The sequence below is a fragment of the Aulonocara sp. 'chitande type north' Nkhata Bay genome, linkage group LG4 (assembly GCF_057382095.1).
Source record: "Aulonocara sp. 'chitande type north' Nkhata Bay isolate Kocher_YH1m ecotype deep benthic linkage group LG4, A_spYH_male_GT1.1, whole genome shotgun sequence".
Taxonomy (NCBI): domain Eukaryota; kingdom Metazoa; phylum Chordata; class Actinopteri; order Cichliformes; family Cichlidae; genus Aulonocara; species Aulonocara sp. 'chitande type north' Nkhata Bay.
In genome coordinates, this window is record NC_141347.1 from 15,020,956 (window position 1) to 15,044,609 (window position 23,654).

Below are 23,654 nucleotides of genomic sequence, written 5' to 3' on the forward strand. Positions count from 1 at the left end.
GGGCACCTCCAATCCAGACAAATTATCACCGGTGCCTCCTCCACAAGTATCGGTGACTCATCAAAGGCTTGCATTTGTTAATGTTCAATATCCTACAAAAATGCACACAAGACACTCGTCCCCAGTGTCTCGTCAACAACTGACACAGAGAGCGAGAGAGCTGTCTAAACTACTTAAACACTTTTCTGTAGTCATATCATGTCCACCAGAGCCAGTCCTAGATGCACTTGTGATGAGTCAGGTTTTTGTCAAGCATTTTGCTTTTCATTCATCTATGTTCATTTCCCACACAGCCAAACAAGGCTTTTATAACAGTTTTTATGTAACAGATGGCGTCTCTCTAAGGATGACGTTGTGCTGAGGATTCTGAAGGATCGTCTGTGTAATTTATGCGATGAATATTTGAACTGTTTATGTGACGGCTTCCCCTGTTTATGCCTGCTATACTAATAATATTCTCTTTAAAATATCTTTAAAATATGTTTCGTATGCAACAGATAAATGCAGCTGAGCGTGATATAATAGTAAATCAGATACAGCAATGTAAAAAACTGCAAAGAAAATTGTCAACCACATGCCCAAAGTTTCCTTATTAGCCAGCCACAGGAAGGTTAAGACATCTTACAGCATAGCTTTAATCCAAGCCTGCCAGCTTTCCCATGCGCCATATCATATAATCATTTCATTATTATGCAGACTTATGAGTCTTCACAGGGATTTAAGGAATAAAAGTACCCGCTAGGATCCCCAGGACTGCTGTAGAGCCATTTTTTTTAATAATAGAACTGAGTTATTAAATTACAGGAGGTGCTAACGGGCAGTAGCCCACTGCTATTTAGAACACACTGCTGTCCATTAATTTACCATCAGCAGGTAATGATGAAAAGACAACACAGGGCTGATTTAATAATGCAATGACTCGCTTACAGCTGTGCTGTGTGTGGGTGTGGGAGTGCATCATGCTTTGTATGCTCATATGTCAACCTCATCTAGCTAGTTCCTGGTGCTCCTACCAAAAGTGGCGGTAATGTAATTGTGTTTATTGTGTAGCAGTGACAGAGATGGATATTCCACTGACACAGTCTGTTATTAAATCTCAACCTTCTTCCTCTACACATCAATCAAGCAGCTGGACCCACTGATTCCTTGCTCCCACAGTACAAAGAAAAAAAAAGTGTTCTATATAAAAATCCCACTTAGACGATCCTCATCCTTATTTCAGGAAGTGTCTTTTATTCTTGGAGCTGTATGATGCCAGTGAGAGCAGACAACACATTCTCACTCCCAAAGTATAACAATTAAGGCTAGGTGACAAATCATATTACGCTTTTGGCCACCCAAAAGGTCCCTATATTACGAGTTCTGAAAAACGAGGAAACATGAGAACCGTTTGGAATAAATCTACACATGTACGTTTATTTTACTTAAATCGCTTTGAAAACACGGAGGGCTGGAATACAGGGCTGGAACACGTGTTACCACGGGAGCTTCCCTCTATTCAATTTCATCCATAATCCGCCGTGTAGCATAGGAAGGCGGAAGGTCACCATAGAACGCCTCGGGACGTGAAAAATCATCGGTATATCACGCGTCGGGAGTGAGAACGGGCTGGAGCAGATGTACTTGATATGGCCAACTCAAACACAGAATTCAAATCCACCTGCTGCGCAAATCTCTTGACTACAATGGGCAACCAAACATATAGAAAATGACCTTGGTGGGTAAAATTTCACTGCTATATGTCAGTAGACTGCAGTCAACTGAACTCTGTTTTCTTAATTCTCCTAATTTAAGTTCATAATCCTAGCCACCGTGGCATTGTTGGACAAACATGTTCAAGATAGCCAAGAAAGATCAAAACATTGCATTTACACCGGGCCCCATAACAGCCGTAGCAAAAAAACTGGAGTCTTTGATAGCTACAGAATGCCAGATGAGAAGTGTTCAAGTCTATTTACTCTGGAGGAGACTGTAAAACTTTGTGAAAGGAGTTGAACACGAGTCAATGAGTAAGTGAAAGTCACTTCTTTTGCTGAGGATATCCTTTTATGTCAGTAAGCACTGCTATTTTTGCCTGCACAAGTGAAACTTTTGTTGAAGTGGATCTAACATTGTTGGTCTCAAAAACTCTCATATGATGTGAGAAAGTTATCAAACTGTTTGTCAGAGGGGAAATGTGACTGTTAAGACACTCGAGTCTCACATTAGTTGACACAACATTAGCATATAACCAGCTAACTGTGTTGTTTAGTTGCCTCATTGTCAGCTGTCCAGAGATGGAAGGGTGGTATATCTGATCTGCTGACAATAAGTAATTGCAACAATATTAGAATAAAAAAGCATGTTTATGGACGTTTTCATGTGTTACTTTTCAGATGATAAAATATAGCTAACATAGCTAAAGACACAAATCAAAATTTGCGTTCGTTGCTGTGTATTTTTAATGGGTTGATTCTAAGTTTATGACAATGCATCTATTTGTTGGAAGATGTAGTTGCGCACTAATCAATGTATATTTATGAAAACAGCATTCTTTTTTTCTATTAAATTACCTCAAAAAATTACTGGAAAAGAGCTAAAAGCGCTCATTTCAGACTATAGATGAACGGAGGAAGCTCCATTAAGGGCCAGTGTGAAACAACTAAGGATTATTTTTTTAGTGATCTATTCTGAAAATATTAATATGCAATTGAATTAAGCTTAATAGGTCCCCATTATTTTAAAATGTCACCTCTTCAATTAGCAAGTGATTCTCTATTAACAGGCACTGTGATTGTTTAAAACCAACCGAGAACAGAGAAGGAAGCAGTATCTTCGTCTCTTGTCTGTTAAAATGGGAATCAGAGGTCATGCATCATTTACAATTACCCCCCTCCAACCTTTCCAAACTCATAGAATTGATCAATTGAAGTGTTTGCCTGTCAGTGCGCTGTTTGTGAAAAATTTGTATGTTAGGTGGTTCTTGTTGACAGGTATGGATGCCTGTGTGAGTATGTGGTGAGGACAACTGAAGCATCTGGGATCTGGGAGGAAACAGTACGTTTATGATAGGTGGAGGAAGGGGCCAGGAGGGATGTCCTGTCAGGAGCCTCACAGTGTGGGTGTGTTTTGATGAAAATCTATATCACACGTCCTTCTTCCACACAGACTGTGCGCAGGAAATTATATAGCAATGGTACACCTGTTGATTGTTGAGGGGGCAGAAATAATAAAACAAAATTTGCAAAGTAAGGCCTTCTAAAGTTGGCATGACTAATGTGTTATTGTGCAACAGCCCTACATATCGAGACTGTGTGAAGAAACATTGGTATTGGTTTGTGTACTGATGGCTGGAAAATAGAGACTTACAGACAAGCTCTTGAAAGGCTTACACAAGTTGTCCGCAATAACTGCATCTATCTGCTTAAGATCATTATATCTGGTCTCAACGCTTTGTTTGTGGGTTTTTTCTCTGCGGTCAGCTTATTGCAATCAACCATAAATAACTCTGCACTTATAACATTTAAGCTAATAATTTCGTCCACTCAGCAGAAGTAATCCTGAAACTGTTGCCTAAAAATAGTTCTCACTTACCTATGAAGGCTTGTTTAATACTGGAGTGAACGGGTAGAATGTTTTTATGGATCAACTCCATGGGCCCTGGCCTCTGGGCAATCTTATCATTCAAATCAACAGCGAGGCATGCTTTCTTCAGCTGCTTGACCGGAAGGAACGGCTCTGCATAGACACACAAACCAGGCATGGAAATTCTTTACGAGTGTGCATGGATGTAATGGGTCTTTTTCCATTAGATTGACCAAAGTTCCAGAGGTATGAGGCTCTGTGTAGTGTTTACCCTCCAAGATGTGCATCCTGATCAGTTCAGATTTCTCTGGTCGACTCCTGATCTTTCTCTTGAGATAGTCTTCCGTCTGGAGAGAGACCAAGAGACAAGATGAAGAAGAAGGAATGGAAAATCTCTCAGTTTTGCACTCACAAATCCTTTATTGTGCACTGTTAAACATTGTGGTTCCTCTCCTTCTTTAGGTGTAGTTCCACAAACCCTTCTCTTAACAATGTAGACCGTGCTTCCTAAGCTAACTAAAGGGCCTGTGTTTATCTAATCATTTTAGCTAGTTACTAATGGAGAATTACTTTAACCTACTCATCCATCTTCCCACGTACTCACTCACAACTGCTGATGATGTTGCCCTTGGGGCAAGCACTGATTTGGTGGATAGTTTCGCATTACTCTATACAAGTCTATTTGTCTGAGCCAATGGTCTTATCCCAACTCTTTTTTTGGCTTACATTAAAGCAGGAAAAGACAAATCAGAATGCTTCTGTAATGATGCCACGTGTTTTAAAAACTCTCAAAGCTTAAATTGCATCAGTTTTGACATCAGTGACTGATTTGAGGATGGCATACTCACCCGAGCCCGTTCCAAGCTCTTTCTCTGTTCGTGGAAGGCAGCTGAAGTTTTCAGTGCTAAGAGGATAAAAAGAGAGAGCATAGTAAAGAAAAAAAAATCAGGCAAAAAGAGTAAAAGTGTATTGATGCTAGTGGGGGTTAGCAAAAGAGCGTTTCATGGATCTTTGCCTCTTTAGTTCAATTTCAAGTCTATTGATGGTCTCAGCCAAAGCTTTTTCCTGAGTACCAGTTCAATGTAGTGCATAAAGTACAATGATGGCTGGGATACTGGTCCCCAACAACAGCTGCTGTAAAAAGCTTAAAAAAATCACAAAGTCAAAGGAGAAATGTAAAGGGATGAAGTCTGACTGCTTCGATCCAATGAGCTTCTCTACAGCAGTGGATTTCCTGGAAACTGTTCAGCATTCAAAGATGACTTAAGTAGGACTTGTGCAGGTTTGTGATTATGCAAAGCCTCAGGATTAGTGGTAATGGAAACCTTCGAGGTAATCATGACACCGTGATACTGAGTTAAATGCAACAGCTCAACCATTACAATATAGCTTTGCTTCTAAGCAGTCTAAGACAAAAAAGAGGATCTAAATCTTGACCTAATAAATATTCTACATGTGAGAACCAAATTATTTAGCAGCAGACAAAGAATTTTGTTTAAATATTTTAATAAATGTTTCAAACTTTTAAGAACAAGCGGATTTCCAGATACATTTGGTAATGTATTTGACAATACCTGCAAAACCAGCCAACTCTAATGTGTTTCAAAAATAACCAAAATCTGACTTTGTTTTTGGAAACTGTCTGTAAAATTCCTCCAAGTGGCACAGTTATTATTTTACCTTCTCTTTAAATACAATGGTCCAGGTGTCAAATTTCCAAATTGGCCAAGTAAAGCTTATGTTAAAGCTCAACGAGGAAGATCTGTAACCACTAATCTTCCTGTTTTCCTGGATGTTCAGGCTGCTAGTTTATGCTTTACATCACTTCCTCTTCCCCACACTATTAGATTCAACACTGACACCATTACTCTAGTTTGGTCATGTTCTTGGCAATCGGACTCTCACATTAACTGTCAGTAAATTTAGGTCTTGGTGTTTAAATTGCTGTAAAGAAAAACACCACTGTGGATGACCGAGTAGTCACATGTCTTGCACTGACTTGAAAATTTGGACTTTGATCCAAAATGTATGATTAATGATTCAGTCTGTGATCTTTCCATGTGAAGATACCATCAAGCATGGATTGGTGGGTGATGGTGTTGGGGGAGCTTCACTGCTAGTGATTGCAATTTATCCAGAATTCAATCTATCACAGTACTGTGTAGGACTACATGCCATCTTATCTGGTTCACAAAAAGATGCACTCAGTAAAATATTTCTATTTGCTGGTGGGTTGTTTTTTTTTTAAGTTGCAGTGTGTTTGACCTCTCAGGGCCACCATACAGGCAGCACATTTATTATATAGTGTCCCCATATCCATACTACATGTATGTGAGGACACTGGAGTTTTTTGCACTCAAAGTCTTAGACTCAACTTTAGCCCAATGTGTTTACATCACTTGTGTCTTAAACCAAGTATGAAGTTGTCAGTATCTACTAGAGATGGCACGATACCACTTTTTTATGTCCGATACCGATTCCGATATCATAAATTTGGATATCTGCCGATACCGATATGAATCCGATATAGTGTTTTTTAATCAACAAAACTGGGGTTTTTTTTAAATATCTTGCTGCATTTTGTATAAGTTCATACTCAAGTTTAAAACAACAACTACACTAAAGCTATTCTGTTATACCTGTATGCAAAAAAAAAAAAATTTCATAGTTCAGCAATACTGATCAATCTAATAAACTTAAACCTACACCATCCTCCCTATTCTGGTATTTTAAAGAGTACTTAGCGTAAATATTAAGCAACCTAACTAATAGGGTTCCAACTCCCAGGAACAACAAAAATAAATAAATAAAAAATAGGGAACCACCCCTCACGCTCCACCTCATGATGCTTAATCGACGTAATCAACCTTAATTTGATGCAGTGTGAAAAAAAAAATGCACAGAAATCAATTATTTTTCAAGAAATATTAAATAGATTCAACATCTTTCTTCAACAAAATTGCAGACTGCACAGATGGTACCTTCCCAAAGGAAAAAGTACTATAGCTTACTAGGGTATATTAGACTTAATAGTTACTATATACAGTAATTGACTTCTATTCATTTTACATCAAATTAAAACTTTGTGTGTCAGATAATTATTTATTAAAAGCTCGACATTTTAAATGAGAATAAGAAAGAAAAGTATGTCTTTGTGCCCCCTTTTCCCTGTTAATGCCCTATCGGCCCCCCTGGCTAAACTTTGCTAGATCCGCCCCTGCACAGTTACCAGCCGTCAGCTACAAAAGATCCTCGAGTAGAAAGTAATAATAAATACATTCTAACAACAGCTTATCAAGCGCTGCTGTTGTTCAGCCGCTGGTTTCCTCTTTCTGGTGCAAAGTGGGCCAAAAACAAACCAGAGAGACGGACTCGCGACAGAAAAGCCGATCAGCTGATCATTAAGCAGTTTCATGATTGAAGTAGCAGCAAGAAGAGGCAGTCGCTTGTTAAGCTTAACGCAGGAAAGCTTTACAAACATTCAGAGATGGACTTACACACTTGCTTTACTTCTCTCGGGGATAACTTTGTCGGAGATGAAATGCCGGGTTGCTAGCGAAGCTCCACATGCTATCCAGACCACCGACAGGTCACAAATGTCACAGCCGCTCTATCACGTGATGCATACTGCTCCGACTGCTAACGTTCTGAGGTGAGTTACGGCGTGTTGCAAGTTTTGTGAGGTGCTTTCGTGATATTTAATGGATCGGATTACATTTTTTATTTTTCTCCGATATCCGATCCAGTAATTTAGGTCAGTATCGGACCGATACCGATACGTAATATCGGATCGGTCCATCTCTAGTATCTACGATGAGGGCTGCATGTCATTTTCTAGTCACAATATAGTTTCAAATCTCATGCGGCAAAGCTAGGACAACAAAAAAAATGTCTTACTGTACTGTACTTCACACACACACAGTATGGCTGCATTATCAAACCAGGGGCAGAACTGCTGGTACCTAAGCCTCAGTTCACGTCACTGAGCACTGTCACACTGCCGGTACACACTCACTCTCACACACCCTGGAGAGCCCTCTTAGACCTCTCACCCATCCACAAGGAGGTTATGTGTCCACCTTGAGGGTGTATAAACCTGCCTGTCAGTCAGCTACACTGAAAATGAGTGATGGGATTGAGGGAAGGATGGCTGGATGAGCACACGGGGGGAGAGGGGGGTTAAAAGTGTGAGTGAAAGTGAAGAGGATAAAATAGATTTAAGGAAGATGAAGAATCATGAAAAAGATGTAGAGGAGATGGGGAGAGATGACAAATGAGAGGAGGCAGCTGGAAGAAAAATGGAACAACAGACCAAAGGGCAAAAGACAAGGAGGAAACAGAGAGTGCTGAGATGGGGTCAGAGAGAAAAGACCCCATTATGTGCACGAGTGGTTCCTTACCACCCTGCTAGAGCTAAGCAACAATCTTTAAACATTTTAACATTGAACAACATCACTTCCTCTGACAGCAACTGTTCAGTCTCCTGCTGTCTAGCACTTCCTCTTTAATGTCTTTAGCTGTCCTGCAGGTCAGCTGTGTAAAGTGTGATACATTTGCAAATACTGCACCAAGTATACATGCAATACTCAGATATTTACAGAGCTCATAATCTGTGGAGGAGCATCTGCAAAAGTAAATATTGCAATTCCATGCAACTAGGGCAGGTTTACTAATTAATGCTTTCAGTCTCTTTCTTGTGTTTTTGCTCATTATATCAACTGTGTTAACAATTCTTTAGAAATAAAAAAGGTCCCCGTCTCCTTTGTTTAACTCAGCCTGATCACATGCAGGTTAGTGTGAACTCACAAACTATTTTTAGTGTTTTTTCTAAGAAGTGTAAAAATTACAAACTAGGTGAGGTATCACACTGAGTGCTGTGTCAAGTTTCCCCACAAGAACAACATGGCTGTAGCATGGTTTTTACCTTACTAAGGTTAGAAAGAGGCTTAAAGCGAAGTGCAGTGCATACTGGGCCGAATGGTCCAGGGAGAAAGACTGGTCTGTTGTACTGGCTCTGTATATATACTCATCTTGCGGTCATGAAGGCAAGGCAAGGCAAGGCAAGTTTATTTGTATAGCACAATTCAACAACAAGGTGATTCAAAGTGCTTTACAGAGACATTAGAAACAAGAACAAATAAAAAGCATGATTTAAAATTGATTAAAACAAGCAAATAAACTAACTAACTAATTAACAAACAAACAAACAACAGTTTGTTTGTTTTGCATGCTCATTATTGCAAAACATGGCTGACTTATGAGTTTCTTTTTCTCTTAAAGGTTGTTCCCAGGCACCACATAAATCTAGTCAATTAGAACATGACAACAGCAAGCACACCACAGAGTTCAGGGGCGCTGCAATACAGCTTTTACGTGACAAAACTAACTTTCAGGTGCTTTCTCAAACAAAGAACTACCGGTAGTTGATTTTGTGCACCCTACCCTGGCTCAACTGCAACGTTCCTGAATACTTCTGCAGAAAACTAACAAAGCTACACACCTTTTGTTAAGAAGCAAAGAGAGGCATGGGATAACTGAATTAAAACATATGCACATAACATTCATCTTTGATCTCCATGTCAGTTTTTTTTTTTTTTTCAAACATTCGGCAGGAAAGTGGAAGCAGATAAGAACTGTGATGACTCCTGTGGTCACACCTAACATGACCACGATGAGCGTGGTGCGCACGAAATGCTGTCAATAAATAAAATGGAAACTTAACAGTACCAGCATGTTAACAAAGATAACATTTACATAATTCCATTTTAGAGTTGTTGTTTGTCTGCCCACAAAGATAAGATGACATTATTGTATTATAAATGCTACCTATAGCGAGGGAAAATAGTAAATGCATATTTGTGATGGCGAATACATTCAGCAGCAGTAAAGCGCTTGCATACAGAGTCCATATGAATAGTGTTCAGGCTCCCAGTTTAAACATCTACCACATGAGCAGGTAAATATTAGAATCATTAGCAGATAAGACACACTGTCTCTTCTGACACTTCCTGTGTCAGACTGCTTATAGACCTACTGTGAGAAGCATTGTCAGAGGAAGACTGAGCCTCATTTTCTGAAGAAAATAAAATGTGGGGAAAGCTAAAGTTAGCCACACTGAGCATAAAAAAACCACCATTAATAGTACCAGTTTGTAAAGCATTCAGAACTTTGTGCATTACATACTTATATTAATGCATGCACTGAACAACATATTATGCTCCCTAAAGTAGCATTAAATGGAAATTGTCCATTTAACAGGATAATTAAGACTCTATAAACCAAACAGAAAAAAGTGCCTTTTTTAAAAACTGAGCCAAAAGTAGCAGCTAACTTGGATGGCAGATGGGGAACTATCACAATCTGATAAGAAGCAGCTACGGATATGCATGATGGCAGCTGCAGTATGATCTTGAGTAACTCACTGTAAAGATTGAAAGGAGACAATGACACCTTTTAACTGCAATCCAAATCTCTTTAGAATAAACCTAAAATGGCACGGCGGACTGCACTCAGATGCTTCTGTTTTCATTTCATTACTAACTTGCATCAACTAATGTAGCTGTTATGCTGAAATGCATCTTTCTCTGTTCAATGTTGCGTGTTACTTGATTTATATGTTAAATTTTCTTGTGCTGCTTCCATGTTATTTTGTATGAGCCTATATGCAATCCTCAAACGTAAGCATTTGAAAAAGAAGCAAACTGCAACACATGGCACAAGCTTTTTATAACATATGGGGGGGATGAGTCTGCCTACAGGGACAAAGTGGAGCGACTGACAGCGTGGTGCAGGGACAACAACCTGCTCCTGAACACAACCAAGACGAAGAAGACTGTTGTGGATTTTATGGACATTAAACCACTTTACGTCAATGGGGATGGGGTGGAGATGGTGCCAGACTTCCGCTTCATGGGAGTTCACATCTAGGATGACCTGTTCTGGGGTGTGAACACAGTGGAGCTGGGAAAGATGCTCAGGAGAGACTTTATTTCCTGAGAATCCTCAGGGAAAACAACATCCCTCAAAAGCTGCTGGTGTCCTTCTATCATTGTTCAATAGAGAGCATCCTATGCTACCGCCTCTGTGTGTGATTGTAAAGATGGCCCAAGGGATCACTTTCTGTTTTTTACCCCCTCTAGATGAACTGCACTGCTCTCGTTGTCTCAGGAAAGCAGGAAATATCATAAAAGACTCCCCACACCCTGCTCATAATCTCTACAAACTGCTGCCATCAGCAATAGTCACACTGTTAAAAAAAACATCTTTAAAAAACGGTAATATTCCGGCAGCTGGGGCGCCAAAATACTACCGTAACATAACAGAAAATAACTTCCTCATAAAAATACGGTTATTTTCAGTAATGACAATACAGTTTGTTGCGCTAATTTTACATGGCATTCTGCCTTTTCCAAGTGCTTTTAGACATTAAATTAGGAACATCTTAACGTGATCAAACAATGAAATTACCTATAAATAAGGTCAATGAATGTGGCAATATGAATCATAATACGTAAATGTACAGAAATATACAGTTAACAGTTGGTTTAAATAATAATGGATTGCATGCCTTGGGACAGACTGACAGAGCCGAGGCTGCCATATCGCACCATCAGCCCATCACCAGTAGGTGAAGAGTCTTGACCACGGACACAATACCGAGAGTGTCCGAGCCGGGGCTCGAACCGGCAACCTTCTGATCACAAGGCAAACTGCCAACTCTTGAGCTATGATCGCCCTAAATAGCAATGATAATAATACTTATGTGATGTAACACAAGCTTATAGGGATCATGTTATATACTTTTCCATAGCATTACATTTGAATTCAACAGTTCAATCTTTCAAATAACCGACAGATATTTGTGAAATCATGATACATTTGTGAATGTATTTTTACAATCTAAATATGCATATGTACAAAAAAGTATATTTAAAAAACAAGTAAATTGTGTTTTACTATATTTACAGTGATGTTATGTTATTTTACCTTTGACATGTAAAATCACAGTCTACTTATGTAAATTTAATGATATTCTAGAAAGACAGTACAAAACTGTAAAATATACAGTAAGATACTTTGACATTACTATTTTTAGAACAGTGCAGTTCTCCCCTATAGTTGTTAGGGCTTTGAATTACAAGTAATCACTTCCAATACAACCTGACGAATACGGTCCAATGGATGACAGCCTGTAACATCCTGTGCAATAGTGTTTATGTGCAATAAGATTCTTTCCATTATAACTGAAAGACTATTTTATTCCTCTTTTTTATACTATTCTTTTGTAATTATATTAAAACCTTTTTCTCCTGACACCACAGGCACTCCACTTAATAAAGATAATTGGATTCTGATTCATTTTGCGTCATCTTATAGACAAAACTAGTCCTTCTTTTGTAGCAAAATACACATATAATTTTCTTTCTTTTTCGTGATTTGCCATTAATTAATTTTTTAACAAAAATTTAAATCCCATTTTTTCAAAAAATTTTATAAATGACCTTTCAGATAAAATAATATCTGCTACACGCTTAAATGCTATGTCACACCTTTAGTGAATCTAATGGACCAATGAATAAATGAGTGTAATGCCATGCAGAAGTCTTGAATCACTTCTTTATATTTTGATAGGGAAATGGCAAAGAGGCGCAGCAATTTACTGAAACATGCACACATGCATGGAAATAAAGTGGGCAATAAGGTAAAATAGAGTTTGTGCAATTCTAAAAAGCTTGAAAGTCAATATTTGGTATGACCACCTTTAGTCTTCAGTCTGAACTGTCTTAGGCAGCTTTCTTGTCATTTCTTTAAGTAGCCTTCAGGAATAGTTCTCCAGGCTTCAAAGCTTTGGATGTGTCTGCTGTTTGTGCTGATCTCTGTCAAGAAGACCCCACAGTGCTTCAATAATGTTGAGGTCCAGGGGAGGCCAATCCATGACTGATAGTATTCCACTGTGTGTTTTTCACTCATATATATATATTAAAAAACACCCAGCACGCCCCTGCGGGCGGTTTATCCTTCAAGCTCGGGTCCTCTACCAGAGGCCTGGGAGCTTGAGGGTCCTGCGCAGTATCTTAGCTGTTCCCAGGACTGCGCTCTTCTGGACAGAGATCTCCGATGTTATTCCCGGGATCTGCTGGAGCCACTCGCCTAGCTTGGGAGTCACCGCACCTAGTGTTCCGATTACCACGGGGACCACCATTACCTTCACCCTCCACATCCTCTCGAGCTCTTCTCTGAGCCCTTGGTATTTCTCCAGCTTCTCGTGTTCCTTCTTCCTGATATTGCTGTCATTCGGAACTGCTACATCGATCACTACGGCCGTCTTCTTCTGTTTGTCTACCACCACTATGTCCGGTTGGTTAGCCACCACCATTTTGTCCGTCTGTATCTGGAAGTCCCACAGGATCTTAGCTCGGTCATTCTCCACCACCCTTGGGGGCATCTCCCATTTTGACCTCGGGACTTCCAGGTTATACTCGGCACAGATGTTCCTGTACACTATGCCGGCCACTTGGTTATGGCGTTCCATGTATGCCTTGCCTGCTAGCATCTTGCACCCTGCTGTTATGTGCTGGATTGTCTCTGGGGCATCTTTACACAGCCTGCACCTGGGGTCTTGCCTGGTGTGATAGACCCCAGCCTCTATGGATCTTGTACTCAGAGCTTGTTCTTGTGCTGCCATGATTAGTGCCTCTGTGCTGTCTTTCAGTCCAGCTTTGTCCAGCCACTGGTAGGATTTCTGGATATCACCCACCTCCTCTATCTGCCGGTGGTACATACCGTGCAGGGGCCTGTCCTTCCATGATGGTTCCTCGTCTCCCTCCTCTTTCTTGGGTTTTTGCTGCCTGAGGTATTCACTGAGCACTCGGTCAGTTGGGGCCATCTTCCCAATGTATTCTTGGATGTTCCTTGTCTCATCCTGGACTGTGGTGCTGACACTCACCAGTCCCCGGCCCCCTTCCTTCCGCTTAGCGTACAGCCTCAGGGTGCTGGACTTGGGGTGAAACCCTCCATGCATGGTAAGGAGCTTTCTTGTCTTTATGTCAGTGGCTTCTATCTCCTCCTTTGGCCAGCCTATTACCCCAGCAGGGTACCTGATCACGGGCAGGGCGTACGTGTTGATGGCCCGGATCTTGTTCTTACCATTCAGCTGACTCCTCAGGACTTGCCTGACCCTCTGCAGGTACTTGGTGGTTGCAGCCTTTCTAGCGGCCTCTTCATGGTTCCCATTTGCCTGCGGGATCCCCAGGTACTTGTAACTGTCCTCTATGTCTGCAATGTTGCCTTCTGGTAGTTCAATCCCCTCAGTTCTGACTACCTTCCCTCTCTTTGATACCATCCGACTACACTTCTCCAGTCCGAACGACATTCCAATGTCATTGCTGTATAGCCTGGTAGTGTGGATCAGTGAATCGATGTCTCTTGGCATACAGCTTGATGTCATCCATGTACAGGAGGTGGCTGACAACTGCTCCGTTCCGTAGTCGGTATCCGTAGCCAGTCTTGTTAATGATCTCACTGAGGGGGTTCAGGCCTATGCAGAACAGCAGTGGGGACAGAGCATCTCCTTGGTAGATCCCGCACTTGATGGTGACTTGTGCTATGGACTTGGAGTTGGCCTCTAGTGTTGTACGCCACATCCCCATTGAGTTCCTGATGAAGGCTCTTAGGGTCCCATTGATCTTGTACAATTCTAGGCATTCCAGTATCCAGCTGTGGGGCATTGAGTCATAGGCCTTCTTGTAATCAATCCAGGCAGTGCACAGGTTGGTCAGTCTGGTCTTGCAGTCTCGGCTGACTGTTCTGTCTACCAGTAGCTGGTGTTTTGCGCCTCTGGTATTCTTGCCAATTCCTTTCTGTGTCCCACTCATGTATTGACCCATGTGCCTGTTCATCTTAGCCAATATGATGCCTGACAGGAGCTTCCATGTAGTACTGAGGCAGGTTATTGGTCGGTAGTTGGAGGGGACCGGTCCCTTCTTGGGGTCCTTGGGGATCAGGACCGTCCGGCCTTCGGTTAGCCATTCCGGGTGTCTCTCGTTAACTAGCAGCTGGTTCATTTGAAAAAAAAAAAACAAAAAAAAAAACACCCAGCACGCCCCTGCGGGCGGTTTATCCTTCAAGCTCGGGTCCTCTACCAGAGGCCTGGGAGCTTGAGGGTCCTGCGCAGTATCTTAGCTGTTCCCAGGACTGCGCTCTTCTGGACAGAGATCTCCGATGTTGTTCCCGGGATCTGCTGGAGCCACTCGCCTAGCTTGGGAGTCACCGCACCTAGTGCTCCGATTACCACGGGGACCACCGTTACCTTCACCCTCCACATCCTCTCGAGCTCTTCTCTGAGCCCTTGGTATTTCTCCAGCTTCTCGTGTTCCTTCTTCCTGATATTGCTGTCATTCGGAACCGCTACATCGATCACTACGGCCGTCTTCTTCTGTTTGTCTACCACCACTATGTCCGGTTGGTTAGCCACCACCATTTTGTCCGTCTGTATCTGGAAGTCCCACAGGATCTTAGCTCGGTCATTCTCCACCACCCTTGGGGGCATCTCCCATTTTGACCTCGGGACTTCCAGGTTATATTCGGCACAGATGTTCCTGTACACTATGCCGGCCACTTGGTTATGGCGTTCCATGTATGCCTTGCCTGCTAGCATCTTGCACCCTGCTGTTATGTGCTGGATTGTCTCTGGGGCATCTTTACACAGCCTGCACCTGGGGTCTTGCCTGGTGTGATAGACCCCAGCCTCTATGGATCTTGTGCTCAGAGCTTGTTCTTGTGCTGCCATGATTAGTGCCTCTGTGCTGTCTTTCAGTCCAGCTTTGTCCAGCCACTGGTAGGATTTCTGGATATCAGCCACCTCCTCTATCTGCCGGTGGTACATACCGTGCAGGGGCCTGTCCTTCCATGAAAAAAAAAAAATATATATATATATATATATATATATATATTTTTTTTTTTTTTTTTCCCCCTCGTTGTATATTGTTTTCTCTTCTTACTTTTGCATCTCTGTGGTCCAGCTACCCAATCTGGCTGTGCAAGAAACTGCACAATGACAATAAAAAGCTCTAAGTCTCAAAGTCTAAGTCTCTTTTTCTATCCTTTTACTGCATTGGTAGTGTATTTGGGATCTTTTTCATCTTTTTCATCATTCCAGATGGTGTTGCATGGTCAGTCAAAATCGAATCATAATTCTGTGTACATAATTCCATCAATTTTGACAAGATCCACAACAACACTCACTAAAATGCATCCCTAAACCATGACAGAGTGTTGTACAGACAGCTGTAGATACTCATGGTTGTACTTCTCTCCTGACCTCATCAGTATGTGTTGATGACAATTTCAGAAATTTTTAAAGGTCCTGTGTTACTGGAGTTTTTCCTGTTTCTTAGGAGATGACATTCAGATACTGTTCAGACTCTGTACATCATGCTGTTATATGTCATGACAAATAACTGACAAATAATTCTTTCAGAATTGCCTTTTTGATGTGAAATTCAGTTGTATTTATATCAAAATTTGCTACGTTTGACATTTTGGATAAATTCAACTGAAAAAATGGGAACAAAATAGATGTTCTTGTGATAGGCTGCCAGTAACAAACAGTCTATTTAAGTTAAAATGACTTCTTTGATAAGTTGCCCCTTATGTGTAGACACAACTCTGGTTTATCTATTAAGTTAAGTGCTTGAATGATTGATCAGTCAGTGTTTAGTGGCTTAACAAAGAAACAAACAAGCAAAAAGCATTCTACTGAAAATGGCGAGATACAGGGAATGGACTGAAAATCAGTGAAAAAGCAGCCAGTGTCCAAAGAAAAACTTTGAGCTTTCAAAAGGACAAATTAAAAAAATACAACAAAGTCTGGCTCTTTGGCAGCAAAATATAAAAAACCATACAGTGGGACCCAAAACTTTGGCGCAGTACTAGATGTGCTGGTTGTATCTACTAACAAGGTTATTGTAAGAGTTTACATCAGCTTCATTTTACAGTTCATATCAAAATATTTCTTAAAAGTGTTTTGTTGTAACTTACGTGGCATGATCCCCTGGCTGACGAGCTCCTCTCTGCTCCTTCTCTGTTGCAACTTCAGCTGAAGAACTGAACACCAAGATGCAAGTCAGTAGCGGCAGAATGAATGGAAAACATCATCAGACTGAGTGTGTATGCATGTTTATCTCAGTTCTCACCCACCGAACGCCACAAAGGTAGAGACATTACTAAGCAAATGCCCACGAGCAAAATGAAAGCAGTAGATTGAAGCAGTGATATATCCAAGTTACTCTATGAGGACTTTTCTGTCTACACTATTAGCTGCTACAAAAATTGTGATCTTTTATGATCGGATGCACAAAGGTTATGTAACACACTACAAAGGGAAGTCAGACACACACATGAACACACGTACTGGCAGTTTCCTGTTTCACGTTTTTGATGAAATGGCAGCCCACAGTCACACATTCGTGACATTACAAGATCCCACAGAGTGTGAGAAAAAAAAGACAGCAGACTGCTCATTTTGAGAGCACCTGGATTGAACTTGATGCTTGTTTGATTGTATTTTATAAATTATTGATTTGTTCACACAACTTTATTTATATCTGCAAAACATTTTGAGGGCTGAACTTCAAGATGATATGAAAATATGGACTGGCAGGAAAGGATTTTCTGTTCATCAGCACTTTGATCTGAGCAGTGAGTTGCAGTAAAATGCAGTAGCTGGAAATGTTTTGAGTGTGAAGGTCTTTTTCACGCACTCTGACTTTCTGCATCCACAGTATTAGTACACACAGTTGCCACATAGAAGTGTGGCTGAGGTGTTGCACAGCGTATTATAAGTTGTGACTATCAATAAGAAATAACTTCACCTACAATCACAGGTCTTTTCAGAGCAGATCAGGCAATATGACAATGTGACGTGGTGATTGAATGGGATTAATAAATAACTTTTGGTCTCAGCTGCAGGTTTTGGTTCCCATGTAGCAAAGCCAAACATTTATGTTTAGCTTGTTTCTTTTAACACAAATGAAGCGCGTGCATCTTTTGATAGTTTTTGGGGAAAATCTTATGACAAAGTGAGGAAATGCACAACAGAATAGCTGTGTTATAATATTCTTTCTTTTTGTTTTTTGCCTGGTCACATTTTGTTCTCATTTTCCTAAATAGGTTCTATTAAATGTTTAAATTTAACCTTCTACAGTAAGTACAAATCCAGTACTCAGTGCTGAGCCATAATGTCTGATCAGTGGTTTGAAAGGACATATCCATAAAGTGAAAATTTACTGCTGTACTTTCTGGGCTGAAGCTGACTGTCACCCCAGTGACATTCAAACTGTAGCTCATCTTTCCTCATCAGAGTATTCCTCCACCATGGGCTAAGACCCCATGTGGGTATGCTTGATCAGCACTTTGTCAATTTTAGACAAGTAAAAGAAATAAACTAATACAGAAATACAGTTTGGTTAAATGTAGGTGATTTTGGGCTGTCTTCGAACTGTTTTTTCCAGGGGGGAACTGATGTTAAAAAACAAGAATTGGGTAAAAAAAGTTTGAATTTATTATGGATTTTCTCAACACGGGGTCAAAAGTATACATATAGACTCAAATGTACATACACCACCATTAATATTTGGTTAAATGTCCCTCGGCATGTACCACTTTGACCAGAACCCTATGGTAGCCATCAATAAACTTTGGGCTGGACATCGTTCCACTTTTTCTTGACAAAATTGTTAGTTCATTTAAATTGGTTGGTTTCCTGGTTAAGATTTATTTTTCAATGATGGGCCACAAATTTTCAAAAGAGTTAAGGTTGGAGCTTTCAGAAGCCAGTTTCAGAAGCTTAATGTTACCCTTCAGCTATTCCAAAAAAACAGTTTTGCTGAATCTTTGGGATCTTTATCCTGTTGGGGCATTCAACTGTGTCCCGTCTGACCATAAAGATTATTGAATAAAGCAGGCTAACATTTAGACTGACCATTCCATTTTCTGGAATAGGCTTCCGAAATCCCCAAGTTCAAACCTATTAAAATGTATGTACTATTCTTTAAAAGCCAGGTCCATGCAAAGAAACCATCCAATTTACACTAACTTCAACTACCAATTCCTTCACGAGGAATGGTCAAATATCCAGACAGTCTCAAGCCAGAAGCTTTTTGGTGGCGACAAAAAGAAGCTGGCCGAAGTGAAACTTGCCAAGGGACATTTAACCAAATAATAGTGGGGGTCACAGAAAGTTGGTTCATCTGGTCATAGTGTTTATAGAGGAAGAAACTTTTCCTTTTTCATCCAAGTAACTTCTTCAGTCTCACCTGACTGCAGGTTTCCCCCACTTTATAAACAGTACATTTGTGTAATGACCGAAAGTAGCACCAATGACTAACAAAGGGCCGATAATTTCAGAAAACTACATTCGAAACCTTAGGGGTATGAGTTAATTGCTTCCATATGATAAATAATAGACATATTATTGCCCAGTTTGTTAGAGAACTGAAATCAGGTTAACCTCTTAAGCCCCAACGCCTAACCCCAAATGCGATCTCCTGCCTTTTGCCCCCGTATCCGGGGTGTTGGGGCTTAAGAGGTTAAAATAGATGAAATGCTGCACAGAAAACACTGAAACCACTAATTGTAATACAGTACTATGCAAACATCTACCCCTCATTTCTTCCCATTTTCTAGGAAAATGGGAATTAGGTTAAGCTACTTTTCTAAAACATGTACAAATTGGAAATATGGCACATAAGGCAAAAGTTTGTACAATTTTAACAAGCCAGAAAGTCAATATTTTGTAAAACCACCTTTGTTCTTCAACAATGTCTTAGGCAACTTTCTTGTCATTTCTTTAAGAATTCCTCATGAATAATTCTCCAGGCTTCTTGAAGGACATTCACAGGTCTTTGGATGTTGGCTGCCTTTGTTCCATTCTCTGTCAAAATGATCCCACACTGCTAATGTTCAAAGAAAAACTTTGATAGACTTTCAGAAAACCTATAGAACTATTACTAAAGACCACTTGAACAATGACAAAATGACAAGAAATTCACTGGAAACAATATATAAAGAAATGAGGGGCGAGTCAAGATTTTTGCACTGTATGTACTGTAATGAACAAGATTTGGATATTAACAGATTTCAAGTCTTTTCTAAACCTGAATCCAAACTTCCACATCTATCTCTTAAATCTCCTGTCTTCCTTTTACATTTTCAGGTTTTCAGGTTCATGTCTTCTGTCTTTATACCTGTAAAAAGTCTTACTTAATAAGGACAAGCTGAATGTTTTCAGAAATTTGAGTGTGGCCTACATTTTCTTCCCTGAGTTGGAAAAAATGGGACCATGCTGTGTTACTGTGGCCCATTAGAATCTACAGATAGTCCTTATGAGCGACTACAAAAGCATTCAAATCGCTTTGATTTCTGTGATGAGGACTTGGCTGACATGGATGGTGCAGTTTCTCCCCTTGGCAGCAGGAAAGATTTAACTGGCTCCTGCAGGGAAACATGGGCAGCCACACTAAGCAAACACTAACACAGATACTCATTACAAGCATGCATAATATTTGCATACGCACGCAAACATACATTGCAGTGCAGATGCACATTTTAACCTCCACTTATGGTGGCATAGTGTAATCACATATAAACACACACACTGACAAACACTTACATTTGCAAAGTGATGTTACTGTATGTATTGAGAAAGAATCTATGTTTGCACTCACTGGTCAAACGCTACTACATAAGAGGAAGTCTCGCTTTAGCCTAGTCATAAACAGTTTATGCACACAGCACTTTGACCATGCAAAAGAGCCCATTGTGCTCATTGAGTAAAATGAAACATCGGATCTATGTCAAAGGGGGTTATTTGACTGTTGAGGTTTTCTCTGTTTTATTGTAGGGGCTTTACCTTACAATACAAAGCATTCAGGCGACTGTTTTTGATTTGGTGAATTGAATTGCATTATCAGAAACTAAAATTGTCACAAGCTGAACAGGCAATGAAGCAACAAATTGCAAAGACTGCACTGAGCCTAAGAAATTTCTTCATGACTTAAAGTTGTTTGAGCAACATAATATGGACACCAGTGTTATTTCTCTATTTCATAGCCACTCCATAAGCCAGTTACGTGGGCATGTTAAAAAAACGTTTTTACATAGAAGGCATCACTGCTAGAAGACGAGCCTGGTGTCAAAATGTAGGTAAAACGAGACCATTCATATGCGACAACTTATTTTCATCTGTCACAAACCTCTTCTTCCAGAACAAAAAGACTGAGTGTTTATCAGAAATTAGTGAGGCTGATCTCCTGTACAGCTTACTAGGGTATCCTTGGAAAAACTCAGAAGTGGTCATGATCCTAGGTCTTTGACCCAGTATCTTCTGTGTTTGGACTTTTGAATTCTTATTTATTGGATATACTGAGTTTGAGATGGTTATTCCAGGTTTTGGTTCTCATTATAGCTGTAATTCCTTTGTTTTTTACTATTTGTATCCTCACGTCGTCTTAGTTTTGTTATCTTGGTTCTACTTTGCTTGTATTCTATGTTTTTTCTGTAATCATACTCCTCCTGTGCTCCCCATGCATTTTTGTGAAGATAGTCTGTCTCTGTGGTTGTTTAGCCTTCTGTCTTATCTGTGTTTCAGTTCCCGTGCACTGTTTCTTCCTGTTTTATTTTGGCGGTCTCACATCTCTTCTGCTTTGTATTTAGCTCTATTTCCCCTGTCTTGTAACCTGTAATTAGTTTCAGCTGTTTTCCCACCTGTTGGCTGTTCCCTCGTTATCCTCTGTGTTTATATATATTGTCTCAGTATTTCCTTGACCCTTGTCACATTCTTCCTCATGGCTGTGTCCTCCCTGCCAGTGTGGTTTCTTAGAAGATTTGTAGCTTCGGTTTCCTCGTTTCTAGTCTTTGATGTTGTGTGCTTTGTTCAGGCTCAGCGTTAAAGCTGCTTTTTAGTTTACTTTCTGTCCTTTGAATCCTGCATCTTGGATCCAACTCCTGTCTGACACACAGCCTCCCTGACAGAACCTGTTTAATGATGTCAATTCACATCTTAATTGATGCATGATGAGGTGTCCAAAACACTCATTGAGGACACAGAGGTACAAGTACAGGAGGTAGTCAAATATCCATCCATCCATCCATCTTCATCCGCTTTATCCGAGGCCGGGTCGCGGGGGCAGCAGCCTAAGCAGAGAGGCCCAGACCTCCCTCTCCCCAGCCACTTCCTCCAGCTTATCCGGGGGAACACCAAGGCGTTCCCAGGCCAGCTGAGAGATATAATCTCTCCAGCGTGTCCTGGGTCTGCCCCGGGGCCTCCAAATATATATAACAATAATACAATTATTTTCACATATTTGACCGCTTTGCATGTGTGACAGTGATAATGACTAGCCGATGTATCACATCTGGTTCACTTCTGTGTGAACAGTTCACTCAGAGTGCTTTCTACATTAAATTGAATGTGCATGGATTTGTGGACCACCTCTATTTCAAAGTTGTGGAGAGACAGTCAGTTACAGTGTGTATTTATCCATCAGTCTTTTCTTGTTTCCTAAGGAGTCTTCTGTATGGTAAACACGATGTAGTGGGCAGTTCAGACTCTCTTGTCTGCCCCCAACCTGTGGTCTGCCTCTGTGTCCCCCCTCTCTCCTCCGCCCCACAAGTTTTCTATTTCCGACCATGCTGTAACCACTCGAAACCCAATCCCTCTAGACCGCCCTGTGAATTAAGAGGAACATTACTGTAAACTGCCAACTCGCACACAAGTACATAAAGTGTAAGGACAGCTTAAAAGGTTGTGCACACACGGTCTGATGGGAAAACGTGAGAAGCGATGTGGTGAAAGGATGCATGGGCAGTCTCTGCTAGGCATAGCTGCGGCTGTTATTTTGCTATTTATTAGTTATTGCATATTTTTCAATAACTGAAACTGTGGCAATGCACCATAACATGCCTTTAAATTTTTAATGAAAAGAAACTAAAGCCTCTTGGAGTTTGTCCTTGTCTAAATTGGTCCACACTCCTCTCTGTCCAGATACTTTGATTCAAGGCCCAGGGACCTCCAGCCAACAGGTTGCTCGGTTCATCTGCTCAAGGCGACGTGTGCTGTGCCCAGGCTGGCTGTGCCCCAACTGTAACCAAGGCACTAGCAGGATATTTGATCCCATTAACACCTCGGCCCAGAAAATAAACCTCTATTCTTTGATGGGAAAGCCTAAATTTTTAAAACAGTTGATGTAATATCTACAAATATTCAGTGTACATTTTCACAAAATTTCTTTACTTAAAAAGAACTACTAATACAATCAAACTGAGCTACACACATTTTCAAATCCTCATGTGTTGTGTGAGTGCAGCTCTAAAAATGTTCATGTGCTGTGAACTGGAAACGTGACTAGAAACAGGTATCCCACCTTGTCTGAGACTCTGACAGGCTTGGCGCTCTAACTCAAAACACATATCTGGCTTATCCATGTTGCATCTGATTGGCTGAGGCCTGAAAGGGGCAGGGTCAATCCGGACACATGGAGGGTGCTCCAGCATGGCGAGCGTTAGCAAACTGGAAAATTACCCCTGAGTGAGTCATCCACAAAAACACCACAATAGGAACGACAGCCAATGGTGGACATCAGTTTAGTCCAGGTGCTGGATTTCTGCAGCCTTGAAATCCCCCCAAAACAAAGCAATCCGCTTAAAGAGTCAAGCTCTGGGAGACCATTGTTGTGACTGAAATGAAGGAATATCCTTCAAAGTAGAGAAAAGTGAAAGAAGAAGAAATCTGCAACATTTCTGGTGTCAGTCATGATCAAAAGAGATTTGTTCTCATCAAAACAGCCATTTCCAGCCACTTCTTTTGAAGAACTCCTTGGTTAGATTCAGCAAAAACAAAAGCGAGAATGTGTAGAAGAAAATCCTTAATAGAGTTTTTTTTTTTTTAAAAAGAGAGTAGATGAATGCAAACTATACAAACTCCAATGCTGTGCTTTAGAAGAGCGTCTCCTGGATTTGCTGTTGCTACAGGACTGACTAAGTCGCGTGTGCATGCCTTCATGTGTGTCGTATATCAGTGAAGCTGTGCTCGA

At 40.7% G+C, this 23,654-nt stretch overlaps 1 protein-coding gene across 3 annotated transcripts in view; it reads right to left on the reverse strand.

Moving 5' to 3' along the window:
• LOC147332204 (myocardin-related transcription factor A-like) overlaps positions 1 to 23,571 on the reverse strand; it is a 38,652-nt gene extending 15,081 nt beyond the window's left edge. For 2 of the 3 annotated variants that reach the window (XM_086288650.1, XM_086288649.1), the window contains exons 1-5: positions 22,986 to 23,571; positions 16,603 to 16,668; positions 4,413 to 4,468; positions 3,836 to 3,911; positions 3,574 to 3,717 (exon numbers count right to left, since the gene is read on the reverse strand). In XM_086288650.1, the coding sequence (XP_086144776.1) occupies positions 3,574 to 3,717; positions 3,836 to 3,911; positions 4,413 to 4,468; positions 16,603 to 16,668; positions 22,986 to 23,115 (472 nt within the window). In that variant the 5' untranslated portion in view covers positions 23,116 to 23,571. Of the gene's footprint in view, positions 1 to 3,573; positions 3,718 to 3,835; positions 3,912 to 4,412; positions 4,469 to 16,602; positions 16,669 to 16,761; positions 16,982 to 22,985 lie in introns of those variants that run through there. The other variant, XM_086288651.1, reaches the window with a different exon arrangement.
• Positions 23,572 to 23,654: the final 83 nt, after the last annotated feature.